This window comes from Crocodylus siamensis, chromosome 15 (genome assembly GCF_052110815.1).
Source record: "Crocodylus siamensis isolate JL-2025a chromosome 15, ASM5211081v1, whole genome shotgun sequence".
In the NCBI taxonomy this organism is placed as follows: Eukaryota; Metazoa; Chordata; order Crocodylia; family Crocodylidae; genus Crocodylus; species Crocodylus siamensis.
Genome location: NC_143409.1, coordinates 27,918,835 through 27,945,836, shown reverse-complemented (window position 1 = coordinate 27,945,836; position 27,002 = coordinate 27,918,835). Strand labels below are relative to the sequence as shown.

General features: G+C 47.6%; 1 protein-coding gene across 2 annotated transcripts in view; it reads left to right on the top strand.

Annotated features, from left to right (window-relative positions):
- Positions 1-25,233, top strand: part of PTPN9 (protein tyrosine phosphatase non-receptor type 9) — a 52,794-nt gene extending 27,561 nt beyond the window's left edge. For both annotated transcript variants that reach the window (XM_090028372.1, XM_090028373.1), the window contains exons 5-13: positions 3,040-3,145; positions 4,733-4,843; positions 7,464-7,792; positions 8,543-8,636; positions 9,139-9,208; positions 11,597-11,675; positions 12,514-12,664; positions 13,331-13,538; positions 14,306-25,233. In XM_090028372.1, coding sequence (XP_089884498.1) covers positions 3,040-3,145; positions 4,733-4,843; positions 7,464-7,792; positions 8,543-8,636; positions 9,139-9,208; positions 11,597-11,675; positions 12,514-12,664; positions 13,331-13,538; positions 14,306-14,520 — 1,363 coding nt within the window. In that variant the 3' untranslated portion in view covers positions 14,521-25,233. The remainder of the gene's footprint in view (positions 1-3,039; positions 3,146-4,732; positions 4,844-7,463; positions 7,793-8,542; positions 8,637-9,138; positions 9,209-11,596; positions 11,676-12,513; positions 12,665-13,330; positions 13,539-14,305) is intronic.
- The last annotated feature ends 1,769 nt before the right edge of the window (positions 25,234-27,002 follow it).

Here is a 27,002-nt window from a genome sequence, read left to right as displayed (position 1 = left end):
GATTGGATGTGGGACACCGCTGGAAGTAGCCTGCATCCCTAGGGCACTGCTAAAATGTACATGATTTAAAATATTTACCAAATGCAAATTGGATCTGAAATTGTGTCAAAGAATTTGCGTGTACCAGAAGTCCCAAGTCGCTCCAAAGTGTGCATCTTGAAACACTCTGATTTCCATTTCCCATGGCTCTTGGCACTGAAGGATTTGGGCAGATTATAAAAACATTTGGAGAAGGGTTACAGTCCTATGGGTTATGCTGTGACAGGGTTTCACTGTCAAAGCACTAGAACAATTTGGATTTTTTTCAGTTATTTTAATAGGGTTTTTCCATCTTCATTTATATAGGTTCAAACATAGTAAAGTGGCTTTGCACAAGCTGACAATTAGTCACAGCTTTTAGTCTGTGAATAAAGAGGACAGGAGGCTTCTCAGAATAACAAGGATTTCCAGAATATTGTAAGTGTTAAGGACAACCTTCTCAGGAGCATCTGTTGATGGAGCCGACATCCCAGTGAAAATCAATAAGGCCCTTTGGGAAAAATGTTTTCCCATTAGGTTTTGGAAGAAATAGCAGCCCTTGTTCTGTTGTTTCTAATCCAATACCTCCCAGTAACTACCCTGCCACTACTTACCCCACTGATGCTACCGTGCCCAGATCTGGCCTGGGAGGGGTGAGTTTGATGTTCCTAGACTACACTATCAGGTTTCAAGGAATGAGCCAGTCTCTTATCAAGAATAAGGAAGAAGTTTTCCTAGGAAGCAAGTCAGGTCACAACAAGAAGTACTCTGTGGGCAGGATCCCTCTGTAAAGTTGTTGGTGCTGGCCCAGCCCAGGATGCTATTGTCTTTGTTCTAATAATCCTCCAGCAGCATCAGCATAATCATATAAGAGATTAATGCCAGGAGTCAAAATAGCAGGATATATCCCTTTGTTTTCCTTGCCACCTAAGGTTCCTGGTCTACATCTACCCCAAGCAAAACCTGGAGAAAAGATGAATTTTCCTTTTCCCCAGAAGCTCCATGTTGTGTAGCTGGTTTAATTTCAGTTCCAAAGTAATTAGGCACACACAACAATAAGCTAATTCAGTAATGATGAACGGACGTATTATTTAAAAAACAGAATACTGCAAACTCCGCTTAATTAACCACATTCTTAACTGTGTCTGGTTCGCTAGCACATGCCAATTCAGAAACAACCAGCTTGTTCTTGGAGAGTCACAGATACAAGAGCTGTTTTGTAGTCTAACAAAAATATGTAACAGGAGCCAAATCTGCCTATGTGAATCCTGATATCCCATCTCTGTCTCATGTATTACAAAAATCAGATAAAGGAGGGGTCAGACTTGCCTGTTGTTTGCATGTCGAGTTTTGTTTAAGTATTCATAACGTAATGAGAATCTTGGTTTAAGTATTAATAACAAAATGGGTTTTTACCCACTAGAGAGATTCTCTTTTCATTGCCAAAGGTATTAGTTGGTTAGACAGAGTCAAGAAGCTGCTTCTATAGGGAAGATGAGAGAAAACATTGGAAGAGATGTTAATGGATCCTTCCTAGTAATTAATTTTCTCTTGCTGCAAGGAGAAGGACGTGGACCAATGGCTTGAAGTTGCAGCCAAGTAAATTTAGACTGGATATCTGGAAAAACTTCTCCACTGTGAGACTAGCGAGGCAGTGGAATAGACTGCCTAGGGAAGTTGTGGACTCTGTCACTGGAGGTGTTCAAGAGGAGGATAGCCACTGGTCAGGGAAGATCTAGGTGTAGCTATTAGAGGTGCATTGATACATCGGTCTATGTCATATTGGTACTGATAAAAAGGAAAATTGACGCTATTGGCATGCTGATAAATGCTACATGTTGCTGTGCGCATCCCCAGGGAAGGCATGAGGGGCATGCGCCCCCTGGATCTGCATGTGGAGCAAAGGTGGGTTGCTTGCTGTGGACTGGGGCCGGGGGCAGCACTGGGCTCTTCCTGGCGTGGGGTTGGGCTGGGGCTGTGCTTGGGGCCAGTGGTGGCAGTGCTGGGAGGGGGGGCTACAGGGTAGGCTATGGCCACCCCAAAATTTGCCCTAGCCCCCTCCAAGCTCTCTCCTCCCAGTACCGCCACCTGCCCCGAGCACGGCCTCAGTCCACCTTCCTACTGGAAGAGCCTAGTGCCATCCCAAGCCCACAGTGGCAGCCTGTCCTCACCCCATGTATAGATCTGGGTGGTACACCCCCCCCACAACTGCCGCCAGGGGTGTGAGCAGCAGTGGGATGACCCCCGGATGATCCACTTGGGGCTCCATCCCCACCCCAGCTGGGCAGCCCCTGTCCCAGCCCTAGCCCCACTCCCTCCTTCAGTGAAATTTCATAGCTGCTCACAAGAGATCTTGTATCATGTGACACTTGGGCACCCACATTATTTTTTCTTAACCTTTTATTCTAGACTGCAGTCAGTAATGTTTCCAAGTGGCAGGCCGAAACAACCAGCTTGGGTCTGAGGTGGGCTCAAATTTCTGACCCGGCAGCTGCCACCTCCACTCCTCCCTGCTATGCTGTAGGTGAAGCCCCCTACTGCTAAACCCCCCCAACACTGCAAGCTGGATCCAATGATTCTACAAGCCATAGATTGCTGACCTCTGTTTTAGACTATTGTGGTTTTTACCTGTATTAAGAGCCCAGTTCAGCCAGGCACTTAAGGTGTTGACTAACTCTTGTAAACTTGAGCAGACTGAGCCTAAGCAAAACCTTGCACAAAACATATGGTGCATGCATGGATACCTATGTGCAAAAGCAACATCACATTTGTGTTTCTATGGCTATTCCTCAGTCACTAGAATAAGATCCTCACCAGCATGAAAGAGAGGAGGATCTGGTCTGTTGTTAAAAGCAAATATGTTAATTATGCTTATTAAGGTGGAGGGCAAAAAGACTCAGTATAGTTTTTAAGAGCTTTTCCCTGGAGAAGTGGGTAAATCTCTGCTGTAACTGGGCCTGAGCAAGTGATTAAGCACCCCAGTGTAGCTGATCCTTTTGTTTCTCTCTTCTGCACAACCAGCTTTGAAACCCAGAGGAATGGCCTGGTATTCATCTATGATATGGCTGGGTCCCAGTACACCAACTTTGAACTGGACCTCAGCAAGAAAATCCTCAACCTGCTGAAGGTAAAGTAAAACTTACCCCTGGTTTGGGGGGAGGGGGAAGGAAGGGAGTATCAAGGGATGAGGTCTCCTTGCTCTAAGAGTATGTAACTTATAGGAAGAGAAAGGTAGAGCAGTGGTTGGGGCTGGTGGGACATTGTTTCAGTTTCTGGTATGAACATCCTATGTGAACTCAGGCCCTTGGTCCGCTCCAGGCCTCAGCTCCCATTCTGTGAAAGGAGGTGAATAGCACTTCATGGTGATATTGTAAGAATAAGTCCATTTTCATGGCTGAGAGGTGCTCGAAAATCAAGATCATGAGGACATAACTTGTTTATAGACAGAGACTTCATGGCAGAAGGATCTCTGTGAACACGTGTCCTTGGAGAATTTAGAATTTATGATCATCTCCACAGGGTGGGAATCAAAGCCTTTGTCAACACTGTAAGTGAGGGGGTGGATGTTGTTCCATCTCTGCAACAACTTTTTCCATACAAATCTGAACTGTTTTGTTACCAAAGCTCCACAGACTGAGAGGCACTGCTATGCTATGCTAAACAATTGGGACACAAGGTGGCAAGTCACAGTATTTGATATTCCTTTTTGACAGGTGCTCTGTGCAGCTTTGGGCAATTAATTCATTGATGTTCCCCATCTCTAAACTGGGGATAATCATTCCTAATCATCTACTCCAAAGGGAACTTGTGATGATCAGTTAAGTAGTAACTATAAATAAGATCTTGAACATTAAAGGTCTTATCCATCCCCCATCAGTCAGTAAAGATCTTACCATTAAATGCAATGGCTGTTATATCAGGTCTATAAAGTACTACTTAAATGTGAAGTGTGTAGGTTTTATAATGGGCCTGCTTCCCAATTGGTCAGTTATCATAAAACAAATCCAAGTCTATACTGACAGTTCTTGATTGCCCCCCTACCAATAAGGTGAGAGAGAGAACTGAATATTAGACATGGAAGATACCTTGGATTGAGCAAACCTGCTAACAGTTAAGACAGAGCTATTAAGTTTCTGCATGTGCATAAGAAACAAGTGGTTGAGCTTTTAAAGAGAAAGAAAACATCCCAAGCTGTGTATGTGTGACGTACCTGCGTATTTATACTGTAGTCATCACCAGGGCATCTAGATTATGCTCCTATAACTTCCTAAAGAACATGGAGCAGAAAGGAGAACTTCTTCCCTCCAGCCAGATTGCCAGAACTGCATTGGTTTGGCCTGATCTGATTTTCAGGCCTGAACCGCAGGCTCCCCCTGCTGGTCGTGAAGAGTGAGGGCAAGGAATTGAAGAAGCTTGGGTTTTCCCAGCTTATCTTTTTCTGTAGACCAGCAGTTCCCAAACTGACAGATTGTGCACCACCAATTTAAAACGATACAACCTTAAGTACCACCAGCAAACTTTTCAGTTAAGCCTTAAGTACCACCAGAAAATTTTTGTCATATAAAGTAATTATAATAAATCTGTTAATGCATACCACTGGCAGGTTGTTTGTGTACCACTGGTGGTACCCATACTACAGATTGGGAACTACTGCTGTAGACACCACTGATAAATGGTGCTGTGGCTTTAAAACTCCTTTATATACTCTCTGCAGGGAGCCTTCCCAGCTCGCCTCAAAAAGGTGTTCATCGTGGGAGCTCCTATGTGGTTCCGAGTCCCGTACTCCATCATCAGCCTCCTGCTGAAAGAGAAGCTGCGGGAGAGGGTGAGTAGCATGAGGCACCTCAGCCTGGTCCAGACTTGGGAGGAGTCCAGGCTCCAGACTGCTGGCACACATAAGAGAGCCTTAGGTCTGAGGAACTGCTTGTAATTGCTTGGAAGCAGGATCTTGCATGAGAGAGAAGAGACCTCTTGGCTTTGCTGCTGCCTGTGCTGTAAGCCTTCTTGTAGCTTCTTATCCACCCTTCCAGTGAGGCCAGGTGGAGGGTTCTACATCCAGGAAGGCTGCAGGGATGCCAGAGCAAAGGGGTGAATATACCCTGGATGCAAATGGATGTCCCTCAGTTGCTGTCAGCAGAGCTGTGCCACTCCATCACAGAGGTAGACTTAGCCTAGGGGAGCTTAAAACGAACCAGCAGTTTAACTTTCAAAAGCATGAGCCCATGTGTACCCCAGTGCCTATATAACCCGCATTCACCCATGTGCCAGTGGTCAGTGTGGCCCTCTGTTATTCTATCAGCATGTTTCTTGCTGGCAAAGGTACTGGGGCTTGACTGGGCCTAAATCTTCAATCTAAATCTCTCATTATTTCTGAATCTCTTTGTTTGATTACAGCGTCCCTGAGTAAGTGGTCAGAGCCTCATTGTGCCAGGTCCTATACAGATTTTTTTTTTCCTAAAAAAAAAACTGTGTGTGTGTACATGTGCATGCACACATTATATATACACCTTCTAGCAAGCTTTTCTTCTCATACCTTAACTCACAAAACAAAACCCATAAATGTGTTACAATACTTGCACCTGTGGACCCATGCAACTGCCCATCAGCCTCCCTACCCAGATCACACTGTCCCTTAGTCCACACCCTGGTTAAGGGGTTTAAAGTCTCAGTTCATTTTCTGTCACTGTCTCTCCCATTGGAGGATCCGCTGCTGCTGTCCTTGTTGCTGTCCCCAAGTTGGGTTTTCTCATCGTCCTCTTCACTGTCATTGTCTGTTCCTCCTCTGGATGGGTCTTGGAAGAACCTGTGCTGGGTGTTCCTTTGCCAGGTGGAGTTGGCTGCATCCTCACTGTCCTCTGCTACCAGTTTCCAGTAGTAGGACTGGAGTTCGCGCAGTCATTTTAATACAGTGTAGCACTTCAAGGTGCATGTGGCTGTACATCAGGAGGTTCCTGGATTTCCACAGGGCAATAGCATCAAAGGGAAAAGGAGTGAATGATTAATGTTAAATGGAAGTTAAGTGCTCTTTTCACACGTGTGGGCAGGGCTCCTGTTTTTAAGGTTCCTGCCAAGCAAAGCACTTAAACCCATGCCTAATTTTAAGCATGTGAATAGTTTCATTGAAGTCGGTGAACACACCCACACGTTACTACTCTGAAACTAAAAAGAGCTCTATGGGAGCCTTAAATGAAAGGGCCCAGTCCTGACTTCGGGAGCAGCAGAGGGGCCTCAATATAATCCTGAACACACCAAATACAAAGTCTCAAGAGCCAGGTCCTGTGCATTCTTGCAAGGGTGGATTGTACCCCACACACCTTCTGTCTCTCTCTCTCTCTGGGGTCTTCCTTTAGTGCCTAATATCACTGTAGCCAGATGGCAGAACAGGGAACTGCATTCCTTCCAGTGGTTTGGGGCATTCGTATAACATCATCAAAAGTTTTGTAAGGAATACAGCATCCTGCTTTGGTTTACCAGAAAGGGTTGTGAATAGTGTCAGTTTGTTCAGCATCTGGATCTTGGGCACTGGCCAGTAAACTAATTTAAAAAAACCCTCATCTTCTGTTCACTTGCAATTTCTAGTCCTGCCTGTGAATTCTTTTAACCACTTAGTCTGAATCCATTTCTTATTTAGTAAATAATAAGGACAGTTTTGATTTCCCCTGGAATCAGCAAACAGGATATCATAGTCAGGATATTGCATTCAGGCAGCTGTTCAGAGGAAAGGAGGAGCTTAAAGATTTACTTTCTTTTCTAAATACAGCACCCAGCATGTCATAGGCTCTTTCAGATGGAGCTCAGATGTTGTAGGGCTCCTTTTCTGGAATATCCAGCAAAATTTTGGGGCTGTGACAAAGATGTTCTTACCACGCACATAAAAAGGAGTCTTACCTAGGAACCTCTAGTACCCTGACATCACTGCTGGTGGAACCCTGCCTTTGTAATTAAATGCTTCCCTCTACCTCCTATAATGAAGTGACTTTAATGTGTGACTCTGTGTAATCATACCTGCCTCCCAGATCTGCCTGGGGGCTTGCATGAAGAGCATCCCCCTGAAGTGAGTCTTTTACTGGCTGTAAGTCTTCACTCTTGCAGAAAAGCTGTCTCTCTGGACAGCTTCATCCCATTTCCTCTGCTCTGTTCAGGCAGAGATAGGCAGACTCCCCCTTCTGGATTGTTTCAGAACAGCTCTGTTCAGTGGTAAAAACTGATTTCTAATCAAGGCAAGTAAAAGAGCTATTCAAAGATGCTTTAAGGACATTTCCAGCCCTTGTAGTGGCTTCAAGAACTTCCAGGTGAGCTCAGACTAACACGGCTAACTACCACTCTTCCTTATAGCCAGGCAATATAAGACTCGTCCCAGATGGGCACTGTTTCAAGCAAACCCCCATGTTTTTCCCTCCTGATGTGTACAGGCTTTGCCCGTGCTTCTCTCCCTTCACCTCCAGGTGCAGATGGTGAAGATGGCAGAGCTGAAGGAGCACCTGCCCAGGGAGTGCCTCCCTGAATACCTGGGTGGATCCCTCAGGCTGGACCCTCTCAGCTGGAACTGTCGATTCCTACCCCAGCAGAATGGCCACCCAGACCCTCTGGATGAGCTCATCTTAGTGCCGCTGGTTTCCCCCAAGGACAATGGCTCAGTGCATGTTCCAGGACCAAAGTCTGTGACTGTTCAGGAACTGATGGACCACGTGAATCGAAAGCAAAAACGGGGAATCTATGAGGAGTACGAAGATATCCGGCGTAGAAGCCCTGCAGGGACCTTCATCTGCTCTTTGTAAGTGTGAAGAGGAAGAATTTATGGTGCAGTTCGGCATGGGGATGGCTGTCTGGGAGCTCAGAGCCACCACTGGGTTCCTATGGAAATCATCCCTTTGTCAAAGAGGAAGGGGCTGGCTCTTCCACTCTTCCCTGCTCTCCCATCTTCCCTCGCCTCCTCATCTGAGTGGCATCTGCTCTGACCTTTTCCTTGCATGGAAAGCTGAGCAGTGATAGATGCAGAATGATGGAATGAGGTTAGAGAGGGGACTTCTGGGATCAGGATTTTCTCCTCATGTGTCCAAGTTTGGGTGGCTTGGGAGGGAGAAAACAAACCTCGTTGTAACTGGGCCAGCCTCTTCCTAGAGATCTTCTTTACCGTTTGAAGTAGCAATTGAGAGGAAGCAACCCCTCCACATGGTAGGTTCAGTAAAGGCATATCAGGGTGGATAGTTCTCAATGTAGACTGCCCTGTAGGGCCTAGCCTGGCTTCACTAGCAGATTTTGGACTCTCAAAACCTTTTTGGTGCCATTCCAAGAGCACATGGGAGGAGAAACTATCACAGGAAGACTAGCCAGAGATGAGAACTGGGTGCTACTTTGGCCTTAACCATGTTCTCAGGAGGATGGCCTTTCTCCAGGTAAGGAAAGCCCTGCCTATGATGACAGCAGACCCCAAACTCAGAGCTGAAAATGTGACCTATAGCTGTGTGCAGCTGTGCTCACCATCTCTGTTCTGGCTTGTCCTACCCATTCTCTGCCCCTACAGGGCTCCTTATAACCAGGAGAAGAATCGTTATGGTGACGTGCCGTGCCTGGACCAAACCCGAGTGAAGCTGACCAAGCAGTTCAGTCGCCCGGAGGTGAGCAGGCTGAATCCACTTCCACTTGACTCTTCTGGGTTCCAAGCTGGGCCCCTTCCCCTCCCCGGAGGGGTGGAATTCACATATGATTTCTCTGTGGGAGTCGTGCTTGCCTGAACTGAAGCTAACCTGGGGGGAGTTGGTGTTAGTCCCCTGGCATTGCTGTACTGAGTGAACATGACCTGTGTTTTATCAGTAAGGTTGCTGGATAGCTGACAGTTGTGCAGTGGCTCACTGTGTCAAAGCTTTGTGTGTTTGTGGGTGTCTCTTTTTTTTCGTTTTGTTTTTTTAAATCCAGTACCTACAGTCAGTGGTAGCAAATGGAGTTTGGGGATTGGGGGAATCCATAATACCAAGCCACCTTCAAGTATTATCTCACGGCTTTATCTCTGTGGTTGCTTACTGCAGGGTTGATAACTCCTTTTCCCTACACCTGGACATGAATTCTCCAGTTTGCTGTGCTTCACAGGGGTAACATTTTTATGCACTTTTCTCTCACCAGCTGACAGACTACATCAATGCTAGCTTTATGGATGGCTACAAGCAAAGGAATGCTTACATTGGTACTCAAGGTAGGAGCCTGCTGTTTCAAATGGGGAAGTGCAGGGCCAGTATTTTCCTCTTCAAATGCAGTGCCTTTCACACTCCCTAATACCGTTGGGTTGGGGCCAGTCTATACTCAGAGGATTCCTGTGGTGAATGATTTATTAACTTGTCCCTGAGAGGGCTGGAGTGCCCCTGGCAAGCAGCTAAAAAGAAGAGGGGCTGGAGATGTGTTATGGTTGAGTTTGCGTGTTGTGTCATAAGTTGTCTCGGTGCATGGCTTCCTGCTGAGAAATGTGGCCACTCCTTTGAAGAAGGGCCGCACAGAATGGGCAGAAGTTGAACATACGGAAAAAGCTCAGTGGGAAGTCCCTTGATGTGAATGGAGAAATGCCCACTGATTTTTTTTTTGGATAAGATGAGGTTCTTCCTAGTCAGGGAAGCAGTGAAATTGTTCTGGACGAATCACTGTGCCTCTCTGCTTTAGTCAGGGATGGCCCTGCCTTGAGCAGGAGGCTGGACTAGGTGACCTTGTGAGGTCCCTTTCCAGTCCTACTTTTCTGTAATCCTACAGGGCTATTTGTTCCTTGTCTCTACAGTTCCCTGCCTGTCTCCTTACAACTGGGTGCTATGTGGGTGAACTCATTAATGTATGTGCAGCTTTTGGGTGCTACATGACTTCCATAGAATGGAGGAGCATCACGGCCCAGCAGTGACCAAACATCCCCCACTTGCTTGCTTCAGGCCCAGAGGGCTAGGGCAGAGTCCTGGAGCAAGAAGGAATAGGAAGGACCCTGGGGCTGGGGGACATGCAGCTTGGCAGGGAGTCAGAGACTGATCTCAGCAACAATGTTCAAAAATATTGAACAGCTGCTGTTCCTGTTCAGGCCAGTGGGAGTCAGGGGTGCTCAGTGCTTGGGGAAAGCAAGCATTCTTGGGCTGTGCCATCAGGGAATGGTACTGTATTTGAAATGCAGCCCTTCATTAAACATGGCAAATATTTCCCTCCTTTTAGGCACAAGAGTGCATGGCAACTTAACTTCTTACCCAGTATCCTGGGACTGTTTGGAAACAAGCATCTTGGCTAAGGCAGATGCTCTCTCCAGTGACTGATAACTACAGCCTCCCTTTTCATGGCACCACCTACCTTGTTTCTTCAAAGGGTGTGTGCTCAGCTGCATTGTGCTCTCTGTGGGTTGTAGAGTATCATCATGCATTTCCAGTATGTTTCCAAGGCTGCTCATCCAATTCAGATGGATACACTCTGGTATCTTGAGGAGAGGAGCAGCCCAGGGGGATCTTCTGAGGAGGTTTTAAGTAGGCATCTCCCTGACTTTCCATCAGTAGGAACTTGCTGGGGCTTTAGCCAGTCCAACGTGAGACTGGAAGGAATATTCTGGTTGCATTTGATTCATCCCTGTCTTGTCTTGTGCTCATTTTGAAAAATGTAATTTTCCATGTCACCAAAATGTGGCAGTGCCACTAAGGGAGACCTATCTTGTGTACATCCACTTTTTCTCTCAAAACACGTGTTTCAACTTGTCAACTCTTCAACAGGACCAAAAAAATGCACTTAAATGCAGACATGTTAACAGCTGGCTGGAAACTTGTCAGCCATTTTAAACTTTTAACTTGTATCCCATTTGACCTTTGAGGTGTAAGTATAGCATTTGCTGTGGGTCTTCCCTCCTCACTTCCCCCATAATCCAGCTGCATTCTGTAGCTGTGTTACTCTCACTAGCCAGAGGGCCCAGAAACTGCCAAGTGGTTGGGAGAAGGGAAGCAATATCACCATCCACCCACTAATGAACTATCTCTCAGTGCTGGACAGTGGTATATCCCCGAGCAGGGGTTCTCAAAGTTTTTACGCCGGGGCCTGGCAAACCACAGCCCAGCAGCCACAGCTGACAATGTCTGGAATTTCTGGCCAGCAGACAAGGCAACCCCCACCCCCAGGCAAGGGTGTGGGCTAAACCCTGTGCTGCCATGGACCCTGCAGAAGGAGCCGCAGCCTCTCCACCAGGCTCTGGGGGGCTGCATGCTTGCGTCTGGTCTGACTGTGCTGCAGACCAGCAGCTGACCCACTGCAGCCCAGGGATTGAGAACCCCTGTCCTAGAGCATTGTGTGTACACTTGGCGCTAAAGCCTTTGTAAGCTCCAGATAGCATTTTGAGGCCAACAACTGGATGGAGTGATACTAGGTTTGTAGTTGCCACCACACATCCATGTTGCCCAGTGGAAAGTACTGGAATCAACTTGGAATCTTCTGCCAAGGCAGGTGGAGAACATCGGGGCAGCAGTCCAGGTAAACAGTGTCCCAGGTCACCTACACCATTTGGCAGGATATTGGATGGGATTTCTCCAAAGTCACTGGCCCCTCCTGCCTGTGTCCTTATACGTGTGTTCTGTCACTTCAGGACCTCTGGAAAACACCTATTGCGACTTCTGGCGCATGGTTTGGGAGCAAAATGTTCTGGTGATTGTCATGACAACCAGGTGAGTGTGCATTCAGCTCAGTTACTTTCTTGGTTGAGATACAGAACTGAGGTTTTGTGGATATTTCAAATCCCACATTGCTGTGTTACAAAACACGTTACTGCTGTTGTGCAGGCTAAAGTTCAGCTGAGGTAACCACATTTGGTTTTATTAAATTCCACCTCTTGTGGTTTAAATTCACAACACTAGATGTGGCACTATCATTTTCTTCATTTTCTGCCCTAGCTTGTTTTGTAGTGGTGGCATGCACTGTTGAAGCAGCCATCCCATTCTACCTCAGACGTGGTTGCATTTTGAGGATGACCGTATTTCTTGTATGTATTGTATGAATGCAAAAAGCAAAACAAACTCTGTGTGTCTGCACTGGGGAGCTTGTAAGGCACTTGGGATCCTATTTCCCACTTCCAAAATAGGCTTCTTTAACCTTGGGCTTAACTCAAGTGGCTTAACTTCCGTGCCTGTTTCCCCATCTCTAAAATTGGCCACCCACTACTGGAGGATGCTTTGAGTTGCCTGATAATCTAACATAGCAGTCTGTTCAGTCCATGAGCTCACCATGCCCTCCTTGCCCCCACAGTCCTGGTGCAAGGGAAGATGCCCTCTCTTTGGCTGTCTCATTTCCTTCCTTTTCTACTGATAACTGGGGTATGCATGCAGCATAGCACCTTCCTTCTGAGTGCAGATTCAGAGTGTGTGCTCAGCTCTGTGTTTATGATCCAGCTCCATAGAAGCCAGTAGGTGACAAGGCTGGGATCAAATGATCTACTTCTCTGCCTCTGTGAGGAACAGAGGAAGAACCTCTTGCCCTTTTCTCCTCTTTCTATTTGGTGTATTACAGGCTGGAGGAGGGAAACCGGAAGAAGTGTGGCCAATATTGGCCCCTAGAGAAAGACTTCCGAGTGTGCTATGGGACTCTCACTGTCACCAACCTTGGGGTGGAAAACCTGAATCATTACAAGAAAACCATTCTGGAAATCTATAACACTGAGGTAACTATCCACGCCAGTCCTGTGGTGGAAAAAGTGAGTAGGGCAATATTCCTGAGCTGCCTACGACTTCAGCATAGGGAGAGATAGCTAGGCTGCCATCTTCCCAGTGGCATGGAGCTAGGAATGAGCAGGCAGAGTGTCTTCATTGCCACATGTAAAGTGTGGCTTGGACCCCAGATGTACTGCCTGATGTAGCAGAAGACAGAGATTCTCATTTCTGCAGAAGAGGAAGGCAGATGGCTCGGGCTGGCACCTAGTAGGACATCTGGGTTTGACTCTATACTGAAGCAACTACAGTAGCCTGGAGAAGCATTGTCTGGGCTGTCAGTGGAGTGGAGGCCACCATGTGACCACATGGCATTTATTAGTGGCTTACTAATCACTAGGAAGGGGAAGACCTGTGGGAGCACTGTGTGTGTGACCAGAGAAACAAAGGGAGGGGAGTGTTGGTGGTAGAAGGAAGGAGTGGGAGCATAGAGAAATTAAGGAGACCCTGGTGGGCTGGAATAGGGCTGGCTGGGGGCGGGTCCATGCTGGTGTGCTTGCATAGCCTGTCTGGTGCCTGGGGACACAAAAGCGGGAGTGTGGAGTTCCTCTGCAAGGGAGTCTCCCTGGGGGAACAGGCCTGTCAGCTGGAAGAACTGACAGTGAAGCTTTCTCGCGCAGAACAGGGAGCGGCGCCTGGTGTCTCATTTCCAGTACTTGAGTTGGCCGGATTATGGCGTCCCCTCATCAGCTGCCACTCTCATCGACTTCCTGGGAGCTGTGAAGCAGCAGCAGAGGGTTGCAGTCAGTGCCCTGGGGCCACGTTTCAAAGGTCACCCAGGAGGGCCACCAATAGTGGTCCACTGCAGTGCCGGCATTGGCCGTACAGGTAATTGTCTCTGATTCTGGAAACATACTGATTGTGTGTCTGTGGGTTGGGGGTGGGGGTTCCATCTAAATGAGGGGAGGGGAGGTACATGTTGCTGTTGTCTGTCCTAGGGGACCCCAAGGAAGTGTCTCAGTTCCTCCCATACTCTCTCTGGAAGCTCTTCAGACCCCGCACCAGGAATCCTTGCATCCCCTGCCCCTTTCTCTTTAAGATCCACCTTGGTTCCTGTCCATGAGGTGGCTTGTACTCTGCATCTGATTGTGATTCCCTCCAGGCATGGTCAGACCTGATTCTTAAAGAGCCAGGAGGAATCACGGCCAAGGATATGAGGTTACTTTTCTCCCTGAGGAAGCCAATCCAAGTGCTGGGATTCAGAGAGCAGAGTTAGGAGCTGAACCTGGGTCATTTGAGGCAAGGCAGCACTACTGATGTGGTCCTGATATGCACATTAATGCCCTATCTGGGGACCCCCCTGGGATGTGGCTCCTGGGCAGGTTGATGCAGTGTATATGATGGTCATATACATCGTCCCAGAGCCTTATGTCCCCACCTGTCCTCCAAGGACAAATTACTCCTTGCAGGAACCCTGGGCTAACGGGTGGAAGTCAAGCAGGAAATCTCAGTGGTGAAGATGTTTTTAAGGTACCTAGGCTGGACTGTCACTGGAAGTCCAGGAGTCCTGTGGTGCAGTGCCCTGGGGTGGTAGCCATCCCTGATTAATGCATGGGAGGCATTTGGCTGGAATAGCTGGTTGTTTCCGCCCCCAGGTACGTTCTGCGCACTGGACATCTGCCTCTCGCAGCTCCAGGACGTGGGCACGCTGAACGTGCACCAGACGGTGATGCGGATGAGAACGCAGAGAGCCTTCAGCATCCAGACCCCTGAGCAGTACTATTTCTGCTACATGGCCATCATCGAGCATGCTCGGCGCGAGGGTCTGCTGCCCTCCAACCACACACGAGCAGACCAGGAGAAGAGCTAATCGGAGCATGGGGCCCCCACCCCTGATGGCAGGGACTTGATCTGTCAATCACGATCAGCCCACCCTCCTCATGACTAGTCCAAATTCAGTGGAGCCTTCGGGTTGTGACCATCAGTGATGCTGAGACGGACTTCTTTGTTGTAAGGCTCCCGTTGACCTTTCTTTGGCTAGTTGGTTATGACCTGTCTCAGAGTAGCCACTGACTAGCAGCTCATGTTTCTAAAGTTTAGCACCTACCATTGAACTGTGCCTTATTAAAACCAAATCGTGGCTGCCACATGCCAGGGGTAACTAGAGAGGAGTGGGAAGAGGATTTACTTCTCACCTTGGTGTCTTTATTTTTTTTTTTTCATGGGACCACCTGAAATACCCATAGAGAGGACTTGACTTGAATATCCATCCTAGAAACCATTTCCAGTACCACCCTTGCCTAGGGTTTAGAAAAGGCATGTACTTCAGTCTTACCTGCCACTAAGCGTGAGTGTCTGTATGTATGTGTATATATAATATATCCTTGATGTGTTCAGGTCTAGCCTACATACGTATTATATAGATACATATATATGAGCGCGCCTGTCTTTAGCAGCTCGCAGGGCTCAGTCTTGTAATGTTGTCTCACTGCTGTGATCTCGAGTGACGAGTGATAGCCTTGCAGTGGTAACAGTGCAACGATGTTACTGGCTCTTTCCTTTCCTTTCACTCCTTAGACACAGCTTTAGGGATGCAGGCACTTGCCAGGAACCATGCACGCTGGTGTACAGAGCGGGGTGCGTATCGTACCAGCATGTTCTTGTTGGACTGGTGATGTGCAGGGAATCAGCACTCCTGTAAGCTGGTGAGATGCTGCCAGGGCCACATGGTGCATCCTTCTTCCCAGAGGCTGTTAGGGATCGCTTAACATGACCTGTCTTGCTATTGTGCAACTGCTCTCTCTTCCCCTTGCCTGTCTTGCTTTGGTTCAGAGGGGTGGACCAGTTTTCCCAGGAGCAGGGCATTGTGCATTTCCCCATGACAAAAGGATGTTGCTGCCCTGGGACAGGCTCCCCTACTGCTTCCAGGGAGGCCAGTTGGTACGAAGTGCTGCAGGGCAGAGGGTGCAAGCTGCTGTCAGAACTACTGGGCTTTCCTTGATGGCAGTAATGTTCTGCAGTTAGAGTTTGTGCTTTTCTAGGGTCCCACCTGTCCCAGCCATACTTCACCAGGGGTGAGTCGTGGCAGCCCCTAGTGCCAAGCAAAAGCCAAAACCATCTGAAGGTAGGGAAATCAAAAACCTCAGAGTAGCTGGTGTCCCCTTCCTCCACACAGCACCCAGTCTGCCAAGGATCAGTCCTGAGCCCATATTTTGTCCCAGCCTTCTTAAGGTGCTTGCTGCTGGGATCTCTGACTATCTATCATGCCCCCCTGTTCCCTGCCTCAGGAGGTGAGGCTGGCAGCTGAGTGGACCTTAGTAATTTTATACTGTAATAAGCTCTTTGAATGTGTATATTCTTATTTTTACAATCTTTTTTGTTTTGTTTTGTTTTGGGTTTTTTTTGGTTTTGTATTTAACGTGAACTTGATCAGAGCCAGAAATAACTATAAATGTTACTATTCGCTCTCGTATGGTGATGCAGTTTTTGTACTGACATATAAATACACCTACAGATGACCAGTGCTCTTAGCTTCATTGATGTAGCAGTTTGGGGACAGAGGGAGGAGGTTGAGAAGGAGACTGTGGGTGACAACAGGAGGAGGAGGGGGGTTAATATCATGGGCCCGATGCCCCCATTTAGACCAAATACTGGCTTCATCTCCAGTGGGCAATGATGTAATTGGGAGTCTTTCCATTAGTTCAGTGGAGGCAGGATCAGACCCTCGGGGGTGCCAGATGTTGGAGAGCTTTGGTGAGAGCTTCTTATTAGGCCTCAAACTGAATGCAAGCACCTCATGGATGACTGTTCTGATGTCAGTGAAGGCAATGCAGGTAGCTCTTGTTGGTTAGAAGTGCATTCATTTTGCATTGTCAGACTCCGCTTCTTGTGTGTGCAGTACTTGTGTGTAAAGCCCATGAGTTGAGGCTACTGCCAACAAGAAACAATCCCAGTTAAATGAGTCTCCCCTCCCGAGTCCTGAATTTTCTTTGCACTAAGCAACCTTCCCTAAAGGAGCAGGTATAGACAGTCCACCTGGGAGCAGAGGGTGGACTTTGTGTTTCAAGAAAGCTAGCGCTCCTTCCAGTAATCAGTCAGTTAAATTCTAGCATGTCTATCTCCCCCTCTTCCTTCCTCCCCACCCAGAAGAGATGCAGGAAAGGCCCATTGTCATCTTCAAGCTTTGGATAGAGGATGGCTGGCAAAAATAATCTGTGTCTTGTGAAGGTTAAGTTTGCCAACTCACTGTAATTTAATACAAAAGCCTCAGTTATGTGATTAATTACAGATCACTTCACATGCTAAATACCAGCATGTGGCAGGATTTAAATTTAATAAAGTACATTGGGGGGATCCTGGGCACTTGTTATTTAAATTGAGCTAGCGCCAGTAAAGGACTTTGGGAACAAAATGTTAGGTGCCGAGGTATCCAGCCCCCATGATGGAATCGTTAACCCTGTGTTGAGCGCCCCAGCTCCCTGCGTGCTGGCTGGGAAAGAGAAGTACCATAGAACAGACCCTCAGATAGTCAGTGGGCCACTACCTGGTAACAGGAAATACTGAGGCGGGGTGGGGTGCACACACCCAGCCATATCCACAGCTTACGTGCCCAGCTCAGGGCTGCAGAGAAGTACCTCCATCCACTTGGGAATCCTGGACTGTCCTGAAGCCAGGCACCTGTGCCTGTTCTTCCAGTGAACCAAGCAGGGCTCCATCTCTAAAACACAAGTGAAGAAGTTGGGGATGGCGCTGCCCCCCCCTTCTTCCAAAAATAGCCTACTGATTACAGCAGCTGCCCAGGAAGTGGGAGACTCATTTCAAGTTCCCTGAGGAGATACAGACCTTCATTTCTCATCACCTAGCAGGTTAGAGGCTGTTCTACAGCAGGCCCCTCTCCACCTGTCCTACTGACACTGTGCTGCTGTGCAGGCAGGAAATCAAGATGCCTTGGTCAGAGAGAGCAAATGAAGGGGGTAGGGGCATGGCCCTGTGGTTTGTGGTGAATGTACTAGGGTGGGATGAGAGGATAACTCCCTAGGGACCACTCCCTGAACCATTTCTTTGTTTATATCTGAATAAGTGGCAGCTGCCACTCCATTTTGTGAGGATCTCAGTCCTGTTGGGGTGTGGAGGGCATATGCTGAAAATGCCTGCTGGTGTGAGGCCATCAGGAGGATTAGGAAGAAGGACATTTATCTGGATCCTGATTAGGTTTAGGTGTGTACTGGAGACCAAGCTGCTCTGTTCTGACAAGACTGCAGTTCTGGACAGAGGCACAATCTTACTGTCAGTAAGAGCTGTAGCTTCAGAGCTTGATAGCTCCAGAGCTTGGTAGCAGCCAAGCTGGGATGTCAGAGGGGACACACTTAGATTTAGGTGCCCGCTTTACCACCACCTATGGAACTGGCCTTTTATTAGTATCTGGAGGTCCCCACCCAGACTGGAATTTCATTGTTGTTGGTCCTGTCCAGAGTGCCCTGGAGAGCTTACAGCCTAAAGATTAAAATGGATGGGAATGGACAGATGCACGGAAAAGGGAGGTGCCAAGGTGAGATCTTCAACCCTCCCCCCCCCCCCCCAGATCTGTGAACTGGCCCCTTTTTTTGAAATTCTCCATGTCATTTCCATGCACACAGTCCCTCCTCGATGACCACCCAGGAGGTGAGTTCTCATACCTGTCATGTGAGAGCTCATCCACATATTTTTGCTCAGATTATAATGAAAATAACTGGACAGGACTAATGACACCAGCTCTCCTCGGTGCAAGTGTGCTTCTGTATGCACATAGATACAAATGCACAAAGATGTATTAATGCTGTACTCATTTGAATTGGGAAGTGTCAACCATGTCCCTTCAACCACTGAGTTCAGTGTCTGCTATAACGACTCTGCTTGATATTTGTTATTGCTTTTACTAACCTTATTTAAACGTAGGGGTAGTTACATGTATAAGTAAAGTATGTATACTTTAATTCTCCCCACCCCACTTACGAAGGTACTAAAGACACTTAGCATTCCCTTCTTAGAGAGAGCTTGTTGTCTCTCTAAGGTGTCCAACACCTGCTGTTTGCAAATCTCAGCTTCTTTCCCCAGTCCTGATCTATGTAAAAAAGAACAAGGTGAATGTAAGGTGCTCAGACCCTGCAGAGAGATGTAGTGCTATTCTACAGCCTGATAGCCAGACAAGGTGGATCTCATTAGATCCAGCACAGCACAGTCCAAGTGCTGGCAGCATCCTAGAGGCAGAGGGAACAAGGGGCAGAGAGAGGGAAGAATGTGAAGGAATAAGTCCAAATGGTAACCAGCCTCAGGGAAGCTCAGTCTTGGGCTTGTCCCTTGGTTATACCAATACAGGCCAAGGCACTGATGCTGGGGCACTATCCAGTGCATGCTGTCAGGAGTCATTAATCAAAGACATTAGCAACTACAAAGTCCATCCCATAGATCAGGGCCCTGTTGGGTCTGTACTATGTATAATGCATGGAGATGGACAGCACTTGTCTTGATGAGCCAGTAAGATGAAACAAATGATCACCTGAGTCTCAGGCTAGTGTCTTATCTATTAGGCCTCATGACTTCCCTTGGGAAAGCTATTAGTAATTAAAAAAAAAAAAAAGTACCTTAAGTGAAATCTTGGCCCTGCTGTTCAATGGGAGTTTTGCTACCCAAGTGTTTGGGGCTGAGTCAAAACAAGAAACTTTTACGCCCGTTTTTCCTTGTTATGGTTGGTGCTGCCCTCCCCAGGTGTGATCAGAAAGGAAAGGGAGAATTCTTACTTCAGGTTTTCAGCTGCTGGCTGACCAAGACAAAGTCCAATTTGTAAACATAGCATGAGTCTTGAGATCTTCTTGAATGAAGAAGGTGGAAGCAAATGGTACCGAAAACGTCACAGTTTTAAGGGCATGGACAGGTGATTGATTTCCTATCCTAGTAGCACTTGTATCTGTTTTGTATGGCAGTGTCCATTGCACTGGCTGTTACCCCAGAGCAGCTGTATGCAGTAGGTCTCACTGCTAGGTGGTGGTAAAGCTGATCAGATCCTATTCACCTTCAGTGAAAAGTTGTCTCAAGATGGACACAGACACTTAACTTAGTATAACTCTCCTGCTTCCCAGCCCTGGACCCAGTAGCATAACTAAGGTGTGTGAGAGCAAGCACTGACTTGTGGGTGGAGGGGGGAATGACAAAAATAGCTTCCACCTTCTTAATTCAACATACAACTGCTGCCCTGTATGTTGCTGTGGCCCAGGCCACAGAACTGCCCAGCTATGCCTTTGCCTGGATGCTACATTGCTGTTAATACAGTATTGGGTCCCAGTGCCCTATCAGTAGCTCTGTTATGGGTGTGCCTCCTACTAACAAGGTGCCCCAATAAACTCTCATGCATGCCAGTGCCTCTCTCCATATGAATAGCTCTGCTGAGCTAAAACAGGACTACTCCCATGTGGAATGATGCATTTGTAGGGCTGCAGGGTAGAGTGAGTCAGAAGTTTATGTACAGGAAAAGCATCCTGCTCAAGAATTAGGCAAGGGTAGCCATGTTGTCCTACTATATCTGGATGAGCCGCACCAAAGTGGCTAGCAAGTGTCATCTGTACAGTCAGAGTTTTGTGCAGGAAATGTTCCATGGTGAGAGAAGTATGCAAAGCCTGCAGGAAACTGACCACAGCCTGCAAGTTGAGACTTGGTGCCTGTGCGTTCTTGTCAACCAATTCTTCTCACCCAAAGATGAAAATGGAAACATAACTGAAAAAACAACCCAGAGGAGGCTATGTCAATCTGTGACTCACGGGCACAGAATAGATCCATTTCTAAAGGGATGTCCTACTTTGCTTAGCAAGACTCAAACTGGGCCTGATTCTTCAGGAAAAAAAAACCAAAACAACTAACTAAAATGCTTGTGTTCACTGTAAAAGAACTTGAATGGCCAAGTCACAATGCACTGCAGAGGCATGTGTGCTTTGCTTTTTCCCAAGTTCCATGATTCAGGAACAAGGGGACATTCAACAAAATTAAACGATGCCAAATTCAAGTCTGCTCAAAGGAAAGTTGCTCACTTCAGCAAGTGATTAAAGTGTGGAACTCACTGCCACAGGGTGTTACTGAGACCAAGAATTTAATAGTGTTTTACAAGGGAGAGGTTTTTTATATGGATCGCAAGAATATCCACAGACATAATTGACAATGACAGCAATTTTGGGACAAGAAATTAAAACTTCTGCTTTAGGGATCAAGCCAACATCTAGCTATCTGCAGTCAGCGTGAGACCAAACATAGGATATCCTACCTTCATCTCTGCCAGCTCTAGGATTCTCATGCCTTCCTATGAAACACCAGGTGCTGGTCCTGGTCTGAGGCAGGAAACTGCTTCCATCGGACCCCAAGTCTGAGTCAGTCTGATGATTCCTATTACTAGAGGGTGACAAACACATGCTGCATTTGTCCTGGGAGAAACCATACTTTAAACTCCCAATGTCAACTAATCATATTCCAGGTTGATAGTTTAACCCAGATAGGCACCTCTATTGTGAACTATAAGTGTACAGATTTAAAATAAACAACATAGATCAAGCTAAATGGACCAGATTATTTATATGAATCCCCCTGGGTGTGGACAGATGCAACCTTAAGCAGTTTTAAAAGGGGGAAGAGGGTGAGTCCACTCAGAAGCATCCCTCAGCTGATCCAGTGTAAACATTTTGTCTGTGTGCTTCTACCCCAGAATGAAATGGGTGGAACATTATTTTCATTCAGCCTTCACTTGTCATGGGATAGAGTGGACAGATGAATTAATTGCTGCACATTGGCTGTAAAGCATTATAATTTTAAAGTGCTTTTAATGTTACGTCACTCAGGCCTCCTTGCTTAGATTTGATTGCATACCATTAGGAAAGAAAAGAAGAATTCTTCATACACATGTTAAATGAAACTGGGAAATTTGTTTAGATAGAAAAGGGAACTTCTGTCTCTCTTGGATGTAAAAAACCTTACCCCTTCCTATCCTTACATTTTTTCCATAAAAGCATTGGCCCTTTAAATTATACAATCACATGAAAATAACACTTACTCTTACATAGCATTTGTCCATTCATGTCAAAGCACTCTGCAAAGTGGGTCAGCCCCAATTTGATTCCATTTTTACCTGTGGGGAGACTAAGGAGAGCACTGCAGTGATGAAGGTTGAATCTGAAAGGGTCATCAACTCCCACTTCTTTAAAGTATACTTTGAGTTTCACATACACCTACTGCTATAGTCACAGGTGCTGTGTGCGTCATTTCTGCAAATGCTGCATGTTTCCAAGCTGGCCTTTAAAGAGGCTGGGGAGATCAACAGGGGGAGTTTGCCCAGGGAACAGTCACTGATTGAGAGGAATGACATATGTAGGGGGAAAAGGATGTTTCCTGTAGGAAAGTAGCCCATGTGGGTATATAGATGTTTGAATTAAAACTTTTCACCTCAAGGAGAGAAACAGGCCTGTAGGATAGTGTGCGAGGGCCTGACTTTCTGATACACACAAGCATTTCACTTGTGTTTGATTTATCCTTGTGCCAGACATGTTGTAAATTGGGTTTCAGCATTTGCATTGATGGGTGCAAATCTTTGTGCACCTTGGGTATGACGCATGCTCAAAAGTACTTGTGCATATTTGCATACATGCTTCTGAACATACAGGCAGTTTTCTACCTTTTTACATAGAAGCATGGTTCCCAGGAATGCCTCCAGGAGTTTGCAAGCTATAGGAGCTATGGGCAGAATAAGGCCACTTGAAGAGGGTACTGCTGGGAGGACTCTGAGCCAAGGGACTATGGAGACCCATCAGTTCTGGTCCCACTGTGATCGTGAAGCTCAAGTGTTCTTGAGTGCCAGTGAGTTGTGTGTGGCTCTGGGGGGGGGTGTTGATACCACAAAGCTTTAGGTATTGTGGTTTCACAGGAATGACTGGCTGTCAATGGCTTGACCAGGGATCACTACAAAACTAATCCTCAGTCAGCAACAACCCCATGTGCTGCAGGGAAGATGGAGAGGAGCTGGGCACCAAGGTCCTGACAGGGGAAAAAATCCCTTCTTCCCTTCAGTTAATTTCAAGAATGTGTAACCTGGACCGTCCAAGAGCTCTCTCCTGCACATCATTGTTGCATGGGCAACCCATCAAAGCCTGCTCCTCTCCTCTGAGCCCCAGCCAGTGGGTGCTGGGGTATGGCTCATTCCAGCTGCTACGGGTGGAGCTCTGCTGTGGCTACTTCTCTCCAGGGGATGTCCGTGAACATGGAAATTGTCTCCATCTCTGCTCCCCATCTAATGGATCCCTCTTGCCAGGTGGAAGAATCTGAAAAAAAGGGGGAGAAAGACATTGAGTTTTTCTGTTGCAAACTGTTCTTTTTAACAGGGTCAGAAGGGAGCTCAGCAGAACAGCTTGTACAGCCATTAGAAACAGGTGGGACAGCTGGTTCCAGAGCAGGACTCACCCTCCTGTACTGTTCGTGTCCCTGAGGGCAGCTGCACGCCCTTTCTCCAGCTGGCCACAGCCCTTTCTAGCAGTCCACACCCTCTTAGGCAGCAATGTGCCAGTCACTACTGCCTCTCCCAGGAACCAGCCCTGTTGCTAGTGCCAGCATCCTTCGCTTTCCATAACTGGCCCTGGTGGTAGAAGGCAGAATCTGAGCAGCTCCTGGTTGCGACACCAGAGGTAACTCAGCACTTGCTGTGTGGATGACACATGAGTTAGTTGACTACCAATGCAGCAGGAAGTTTGGGCTTTCCTGGCCCTCAAACAAGACGGCTGGAGGAAATGCTTCTCCATCCACCAGCTGCAGGATGGGTGCTGCTGAACGCTGCGTAGGCAGGCTGCCTGGAGGACTGGCTGGCACTCGGAAGCGGCAGCAGGAAATCCATGAGGGTCTGTTCTTCTCCACGTGGCAGCGGACAAACCCTCATGAGCAGGGATCCTGGTTTTCTCTGATTTAAAAAAAATACACAATTTTCAGTTACAGAAGGTAACCTCAAATCCACATTTTTCTGTGATTTAAACAAAACATCACTAATGTATCGCTACTAGCAAATTGCCCATCAAGAATGATGGGAGGGGCAGGCAGGGAAGGAGCCCTGCATCCAGCCCTGCGCCCCCTACCCCCACTGCTCCATGTCTGGCCCCGCAACCTCCCCACCCCCACTGCTCTGCATCCTGCCCCGCTTCCCCTCCCACCCTGCTGCTCTGCATCTGTCCTGCTCCTCCCTACCACTCCATGTCCAGCCCTATTACCCACCCCCACCGTTTTGAGGCCAGCCCTGCACCATCCCCCCCACCTCTTCCTCCCTCCCTGCCTGCTGTCTCCCCCTCCCTGCCAGGTGGGGGCGGGGGCGTGGCACTGTCACCCTGATCCCTCCCTTTGCCATCAGGCAGGGAGACAGGGAGAAGCCCCAGTGTTTGGATGGCCAGGGTGTGTTCACTGCTGCCACAAACTTCCCCAGCCGCAGTGCAAAGTTGGGTCTACGCAGCCTGGGCCTGTAAAGCCAATAGCTGCCCACCCTCTCGGCGGCACTTGTGCTGTTGGCCAAAAGCATGACACACAGACAGGCAGACTAAGCCCTTATATATATGTAGTGGTGTTTCATTTTAATCATGGAAAAATGTGGATTTGGGGTTACTTTTTTTAACTGAAAACTCAGGATTTTTTTTTACATTGGAGAAAACCAAGATCCCTGCTCGTGAGTTGGTAGGCTTCTTGGAGCAGGAAAGAGGTAGTGCTGGCTGAGTCTGAAGTCTGCCCTAAGGCAAAAGTGCCCAGCTTCTGCAGGTAGAACTGGCACCACATAGTACCATCTCTTGGCCATGATGCAGCCTCTGTGTTGCTGCAGTGTATCAGGGCTGCTGAGATGGCTGGCAACTTGGGCAACTCCTCCCAGTCTGGAAGCCCCATCAGCATTACAGCCAAGGTGCCAATACCAGGGTGATCAGATACGCAGTTCTCATGTCACCCTCTCTGCTGGCTTTGAGGGGAAAAACTCCACAGAAGCTCAGATCTGTGCATTCCTAGCAATGTTGCCAAGAGCTCGGGAATGGTAGAGTTCTGTGCACTCATGTTCAAGTAACATGATTCATGTCTCTGTCACCTGTATGGATGTAAAACTATTGCATTTGTAGATTCAATGTATTCAGTAGCTCAGTGAATGATTCTTTTGAAAGCCAAGGCTTCCTAAGATGTCATGATATGTATTATCCAGCTTCTAAATAGACCTGTCCTCCTAGTTATGTCCAGCTATGTGCTAACAAGTCTGCAGCACAGGGACTGAAAGGGACCAGGAAAGTTGCAAGAGCTGGGAGGGGATGGGAGGTTGGAAAGAGGCACAGCTGACGACTTTAAGAATATGATCTTGTTTCTTGGTCCATGTCTTACCACGTAGGGATTATAGGCACAAGCCTACACACTGAGGTCCAGTGATAGGAAGTAACAGGTCGCAATCAGAAAGACACAAGTGTGCCTGATGCAATGAGCAGAATGGCCCGTTCCACAATAAATTATTATTCCACTTATAACATTGTACATTTTGTTTTTAATAAAATACCTTCCATGGTTAAATCTCCTTTGTGCATCTGTCTGAGGGTTTTTATTTGCTGCACTGTTTGCTCCTGGCTTTCCTATGGGCGAACTGTGAGCATCTGCTGGAGGTTGTAGGGAAGTCAGTGCCGACAGAGAGATGGCCTATGGCTTGAAGACAACACCAATGAGGTTGTTCCAGCACCAGTTTTGCTTGTTGGAAGACTGGTAAGGACAGTATTAGGTATTGCCCAAGACAGGGTAGAGGAGTCTAGCTGCATGGTGAGAAGAAACTGAACAAGTTCCCTCTTAACTTTCCACAGAGAGAGTGAAGGTAGTCTATGTTCTCCAGGATGGACAGATGAAAAGATCTATTTCCACCCCAAAGAGTGGGGCAGGCTGTAGACTGCCATCAGTCTATAGTTATCTGGAGTTGGTAGAGCTGCTTCTGCCATGGTGGTGTAGCTGCTATAGTCCTCTCAGCAGCAGCCATTACCTGCTCACTGTGCTTCTGCCCAGACCTGGGTTACCAGAGATTTCTTCCTGATCATCTGCAGCTGAGTAAATTCAAACACTTCTTGGTACAGCTTCATTCTCTCTGTGTTTCACTAGGGTGAATTAAAATCTGTTCAAATATGCAGGTGGATACCGATATTAGAGGAGCAGTGGCAAATAGCCAGGAGGCTAGAGCTGACCTGCAAAGTGACCTGTACCACAGAACTGGCGACACTGAGTGATGCAATGAAAGGGGCTTGGGACTAACACACTCAAAACCCTGGAGCCAGTGAGAGAGAAAAGCCTTGACAGAACAGTGGCATGGAGGCAGAGTTGAATGGCTCCTCCCGTGTGGACCAACTGTCCTAAATAGCTACCATGTTCAGGAGGACGAAAACCCCAGAGCTGATCTTGCTTCTAAGAGGTGGGTCTGTATTGTGAGAGACGATGAGAAGCACTTGTCTCCCAACTGCTTAGAAAGTGGGATTGGACCTTCCTGGATTGTGGCTGAGCAGGTGGTGCATCTACCCAGCTCCACTTGGCTGTTGCCGGAGCAGTCCCTGAACTCGGCTCCCTTCCCTACCAGTTACCCTGAGCATACACGTAGCACAGCCCAAAGGACTAGATCCTGGACTGGGACTCGGGCAACCCAGTTTCCATTTCTGATGGCTCTGTCCCTCTGTGTAACCTTGGCCAAGTCACTTCCCCTTTCTGCATCTCTGATTCTCCTCCTGCCCTTTGTCTGCCTTGGGTATGGGGATTTCTCCAGGCAGGGGCTGTCCTTTGCCAATGTGTTTGTGCAGCAGTGAGCACAATAGCACCTGAACTGGCGTGAGAGGTTGCTGTAATACAAATAACAGTAAGCACCACAATTATCAATTGTTTATGGGGGCGGGAGGGTTTAATTTGACCAGACTCAAATGGAAACACTGTCCCTTTGAAACAAATGCAATGGGTAAATGTGGAGCAGGTGAAGATAAAAGTACAAGTGTTTGTTCAGCTGGAGGCTGAGAGGATCATAGTGTTTTCAGCATGCTCCAAGGGTAATTGTCCATGTTCCAGAGACTAAGACACATGAAAGGGTCCCGCAATCAGCCTCGGGACAGCTGGGAGCACCCAGCACCTCCCAGGGCTGAGCGGAACAGAGGAGTGTTGCAGAGGCAACTGTTCAGAGTCCTTGGGAAGGAGCCACACTCATTGCAAAGGCAACAGCTCCTAACAGGTGTTCCCCTCCAGCTAACTCTCTCCAGCAGGGAGGGAAGTGTTTTCCTTCCTCTTGACAACTACAGCCATCCAGGTGCTACAATTGCAAGAAGTTGC